General features: G+C 39.9%; 2 protein-coding genes across 2 annotated transcripts; both read left to right on the top strand.

Moving 5' to 3' along the window:
• Window positions 1–225: 225 nt before the first annotated feature.
• LOC145777396 (nuclear nucleic acid-binding protein C1D-like) lies at window positions 226–1,864 on the top strand. Its single transcript, XM_082588767.1, has one exon. The coding sequence runs from the start codon at window positions 296–298 to the stop codon at window positions 788–790; it is 495 nt and encodes a 164-aa protein (XP_082444893.1). The 5' UTR covers window positions 226–295; the 3' UTR covers window positions 791–1,864.
• A 46-nt stretch (window positions 1,865–1,910) lies between these two features.
• Window positions 1,911–4,008, top strand: LOC145777395 (uncharacterized). The gene has a single exon (XM_082588766.1). The coding sequence runs from the start codon at window positions 1,911–1,913 to the stop codon at window positions 3,210–3,212; it is 1,302 nt and encodes a 433-aa protein (XP_082444892.1). The 3' UTR covers window positions 3,213–4,008.
• The last annotated feature ends 1,447 nt before the right edge of the window (window positions 4,009–5,455 follow it).

Below are 5,455 nucleotides of genomic sequence, written 5' to 3'. Positions count from 1 at the left end.
ATGCAGTGACTGTATACTAGTTACCCAGTACTCACTTACCCTTCTCAGATAGCACAGCAACTGCCTAAAATATTTGTGCCACTCAAAATCCGCTTTTTTGAAATGATATTATACTTAATTTTAATCAATAGAATTTGGTTTGTAAATTTCAATTGTACAGTCTATCAGAAAAGGTCAAACTGAAGTGATCTTGTCTTATTTTATTGCAAATGTTTTTAGGTTATATGTGCTTCATACGCATATACTACCGTCATCTGCTAGCATATCTAAATTGTAGTATAACCATTGTTTGCTGATGATGGACGAAGATTTTCCTGAAGAGCTTGATAAAGCTTTCAAGATGTTTCAAGCTTCCATGAACACTACAGAAGAGAATATTAAACCTCTTTTGCAAACAGAACGTAGTCGGTTAGTCCGAGATCGCGATCCACTTGACACAGCAAAACTTGATTTGGTCTCAATGTACGCTATAAACTCATTTTATTGGTCTTATTTAATCATGAGAGGAGAGGATCCAAAAAAACATCCCATCAAACAGGAATTGGATCGTATACGAACTTACATGGCTAAGGTTGAAGAAATTAAAAACAGAAAAAATGCTCCTAAGCTTGCCAAAGATGCAGCTAAACGCTTTATACGTAATGCAATGTTTGATTCCAAAGCTACTGACAAAAAGGAACCAGATGATAAAGTTGAAGAGAATGAAAGAGATGATCCACCACCAGAAAATGTACCTCGTAAACGCAAAAATAAGCAGGATCACAAAAACAAAAAACGATCCAGACATTAAGTATTCATCAATGAACATTTTCCGGGTTCAGAACTCAAAATTTAGATTTGCTGGCTAAATTCTTGCAATTTATTTTGTACTGATGCTGATTGCTGATACTTTAATAATATCTTCATGCGAGACGGATACTGATGTATTTCAGTGCTCCCAAAGTTGCATCGGCGAACAAAAGAGTTCTTGAATGATAGCTTAGATTTTCATTGGTGCTGCTGATGTCGTCCCTCGAACACATTGTGCGAAACAAGCTGTACTCACTGTACAGTGTACATCGCCATACAAGATTTGACAAGATTCTTTCCACTTCTCAAAAATATTTTTTTGAGGCACATGATGCCTTGTTTTGGTCATTGAAAAACTTTTTTTATAAAATAAAAGGCTTGTGTCTTGTGTTTCGTGCATTCTTATAGTAAACGTAATATTTATGATATTTTAACAAAAAGTTTGTAGCCTTCAATGTTTACTAAATCATAATCATACAAATTGTTGTTTTAATAAGTCTCTGGTATCTGCGGTATCATCCAACTTGTAGCCAATCTTATGTAGATTCTCTATGCTGGCAGTTTGCATTCTATTGAGCATCAATCGTCTTGTGCTAAACTTCGTGTGGACAAAATAGGTGATAGTGCTTAAAATGAGAATAACTGAGTTATTTTTTTTTACACAGTAGCAAAAGCCATGCATATGTATGTTGTTCATAAGTTTCTTCTTACGGGGTAACATGATGTAGTTGGAGTCAAAACTTGAGGCCTACGAGGTTGTCATTGGATTGTTGAATTGCAATGCTTCCTTCAACCAATTGCGGTTCACTTGGGAGAAAAAATACTTTGTAATGTTGTTCAAACATGTTCGTACATTTGCGGCCACTATTTGTTTTTTTAGTGAATTACCCTGCTTTAAGTGGTGTTTGTTATTTGCACTATTCATTGTATTCATTCATCTAATTTGTCATGTGACCTTGTGAGGGCGCATCCTTTTGCCATCCCATGTTGGCAATGTATTCTTGGGCAACTGGAAAGTAGCATCTCAGTGGAAAGTTTCTAGTTTGTCATCAATCTAATGCAATGTACGTTTTAGGTTGATATGAACAAAATGCTCAAATTAGTTTTTTAGGAATCTGTTGATGAACATGAAGTCAAAGATCCGAGTTCGATTACGCTTTGACATTCCTCCACCTTCAGCAGCAGCCAAGTGTTTCATGTTTTTGATCAACAAAGATGACAGTCAGTTCATATCTGACGTAGAACACAGTGTGGCAAAGAAGTTTGGCTTCTCGACCTCCCGTGTGCTATCCCTTGCCATCGAAGGCTACATACTGGTACCTAGTGATGATATTGAGGTGATACGAGATGGGGATGAGATCTGTGTCAGCATCAGTGATGATCCATCAAGTGATGACAATGTGGCTGTTTCGCGTAGTGCAGATAAGAAGGAAATAAGAAAATCCAAACCAAAGAAACGGTCACATTCCCCAACCACAATTGATGATTCTGTATCTTCTGCGAAACGCGCCAAAAGCAGTCGTGACGTGGTGAAAGATAAAAGTAAAAATAAAAAGACAAAGAAGTCTAAAATTGCTCAGCCTAAAGCAGAAACTCTGTCACAATCCAACATGAATGTAAGTCGAACCAGCAAAGCTTCAAAGCAGAAGAAATCTTCAAAAGAAGTAAAAGGTAAGAAGACAAAAAAGAAATCCTCAAAGAAAACCCCTCTAGTTAGTAGCGAAGTCACTGATTTCTTTTCTAGTCTGAACAGATTAGGAGCAAACCAACAAAGTGAAAATACAACCTCTGGTTTTGAGTCTCCCACTGTCTCCTCCAGTCCAACTGCGACCAGTCGATTGCAAGATCCTCACGTCACTTCAGATAAAGAAAACCTTCAACTTATTCCAAAGAAGAAAAACTCGCCAAAAAAAGGAAACACATCGTTGATATCCAAACCATCTGATAATGACAATCAAAACGACAATATTGTTTCACCGAAGCGCTCTAACCCTTCTATTAGAAACGGTGATATTTATCATAATACGTCATTCATTACCCGGTGCCCGTCCGAAAGCGACAATCCTGGAGCCACTGCAAGGCTGACTAGTTCACTTGTGAAAGATTATAATTCACTGAAAAGCTTATCATGGCCGCCTAGAAACGGAGATTTGATTGCGTTCAAGCTCTTGGAAATGAGCGATGACTACACTCCCGCTATTTCGGAGTTCATGGAAGCCCGGGTGATAGGGGTTGAGGCGGACTCCCCTGCAGCCTCGTCCCTTACAATCGACATATTATGGCCTCCGTTGTCGTCCAAGCCGAAGCAAGCTGGAAAGTTCGACTTGGTGTACGAGGATGAGGAGACGCATCTCGCCCAAGATAATCCACGACTTGTCTCTTGGACTTGCCTGCTTGAACCGAAACTTATTGAAACTACGTAGCAATGACATCACAAGCGATCGTGGATCGAGCTAGCCTGGTCGCCTAAACCATATGCGCAAGGTGCATTTGTAATGGTCCAATTCTAAACTAATGCTGCCGCGTTTTATTGGATTCTTTCACGGCTGTCAATTTTGAAACACTGAAGCTGGCCGGATTGTTAACATCTGCAATTGTGGGTTCGTTTGTGTCGGCCATGTTGTGTTTTTGTATGAGCATGATGACGTTTTAATTAGTTTGGGGCTGTTTTAATATCACATGTCCCGGCCCCTTGTCGAAATTGCTATGTTTTATTATATTGATTGCTGGTAAGCATAGGAAAGATAACTATTTCAATTGTGCTTAGTTCTACCGTTGTCAACTGACATTGTCGGCAAGTAATCACCAGGCTTACGCCAGGTGATTAAAGATTTAGATTAGGTGAACGGAAAGGCAAGGAAGCCAATCGTCGTGACCACCTTCAGACATACCTTTAAGTGTCTTGCCAGAGACGCAGCCGCATGCTCTTGAGCGGTGTCAAACTGGCGCCCTTTCGAACGTCATTCCAGGGATCTCACCACTCAGCAGCCGGCAAGTGATGAAAGCCTTCGTAACAACGTCAGATGTAGCACTATTGAGATCACACGACTGTTTCTTGGCACGACGACTTGGTCTCACCACCAAATAGCTTATGATTGAAATCTACAAATGGGTACAGCCAAATTTCATATAGCCTAAGTCTTAGGTCTAAGTCATGCTCTTAGGCCCTAAGAGCATGCATCAGTGGCCTAATATTTTGCAAAATAAAAAAGTTCACAAATTTTGATTCTTCATCCAGTTGGTGTCAATTGCTCATGGTAACTGGTACAATACCCAATTGCAATAAGCTACAAGCTACAATACCCAATTGTTTGCTCAGTGGTTATGCGCCTGGCTCAAGATCACGAGGCGCTGGTTTGGCTCTCGGGATGAACGCTTGAGCAACGCATTTCAGAACTGTTCTCCATTCAACGGCACATAGTGAATGGAATAATTCCCCGGCAACAAGACTTCAACAATCGGAAACTTCACTCTGTCAATCTCGGTGACCGGCCTGTGTCAGTGATTCAATGCACCATGGCCGATGCTCATAATAAGCGTCTAATGTACAAACTTTGAAACTGTTCGTTTCCGAAATATTAAGGTTTGCGATTTTTTTTATTGAGAACTCTTTTTTCATTCCTTTTGTCTCAAATTTTTCTAAAGGTGTTGCTACTGTAGCGGACGCTGTGGTCAACACGCACGCTCATATACAGCCGTCAGAGAGGCGGCGACATTCCCGGGCATAACTGGCGAAGAATGATCGGGACACGAAGTCGTCTTCTCTACCGCCTTGTTTATCGACTGAACTTCACTGAGTAACGCTTGATCACAAGTAGAGTTCTTCACGACTGCGTTGTTTATTAACTTGACTTCTAACTTCCGAAGAACAGAATTCAAACACACCAAAAATGAAAACACCGAACGACTAATAACTCCACCACCAAAACTTAGTTCAACATACTGTCGTTCTACATTATTAACTTAATTCAAAGGAAAAAAACTTCAACTTCGGAATTGAAGAACTTCGTTTTCACTTTCCTTTGCATCTGCATTTCACATTAGCATTTTACATGTTAAGTTACATGTTGTATTCAAATAGATAGAATCTTACATAATACATTTACATCTTTCAAAGAATAGAATGCTACATTAGCATCTGCATTTCACCTTAGCATTTTCACATGTTACATCATGAATGGAAATAATGGAATCATAGTTTCAGTTTCTTAAAAAGAACTCTGGTTTTGATTGGAATGGCGCAGCCACAAGCATCGCAAACTCTACACGCGACCATATAACGCAACACAACGTTAGATCTACGTGTCGATACAATACAGTAGAATGCGATTTAGGCATAGGCCTAATGCAAAAATTGATTAGGGAACGTTCAAATATTACGTAACGCCTTCGAGGGGGGGGTTTATGCAAAGCGTTACGTTAGCGTCACATCGGGGGGGAGGGGGTTCAAGCAAAACGTTACGTAACGCTTTACAGTACGGAAAGGTAGTTTTTTGTGCTGAATTCGTAGTGAAGAAGCGTTACATGGGGGAGGGGGGAGTCAAAAATTCGGAAAAAAAGCGTTACGTAATATTTGAACGTTCTCTTACAAGACTACATTCCGAGAGCACGCGGTATTTGTTAATTGGAAGAGAAGGTTCCAGAATCCGACTTGACATGAAGTGAA

Source organism: Aplidium turbinatum, chromosome 9 (genome assembly GCF_918807975.1).
Source record: "Aplidium turbinatum chromosome 9, kaAplTurb1.1, whole genome shotgun sequence".
Lineage (NCBI taxonomy): Eukaryota > Metazoa > Chordata > Ascidiacea > Aplousobranchia > Polyclinidae > Aplidium > Aplidium turbinatum.
The sequence above is the reverse complement of the archived record's forward strand: the minus strand, read 5'-3'. Positions and strand labels throughout refer to the sequence as shown.

Bases quoted from the DNA above. Each gene is read 5' to 3' on its own strand.
- LOC145777396 (XM_082588767.1), top strand. From the start codon at position 296: ATGATGGACGAAGATTTTCCTGAAGAGCTTGATAAAGCTTTCAAGATG.
- LOC145777395 (XM_082588766.1), top strand. From the start codon at position 1,911: ATGAACATGAAGTCAAAGATCCGAGTTCGATTACGCTTTGACATTCCT.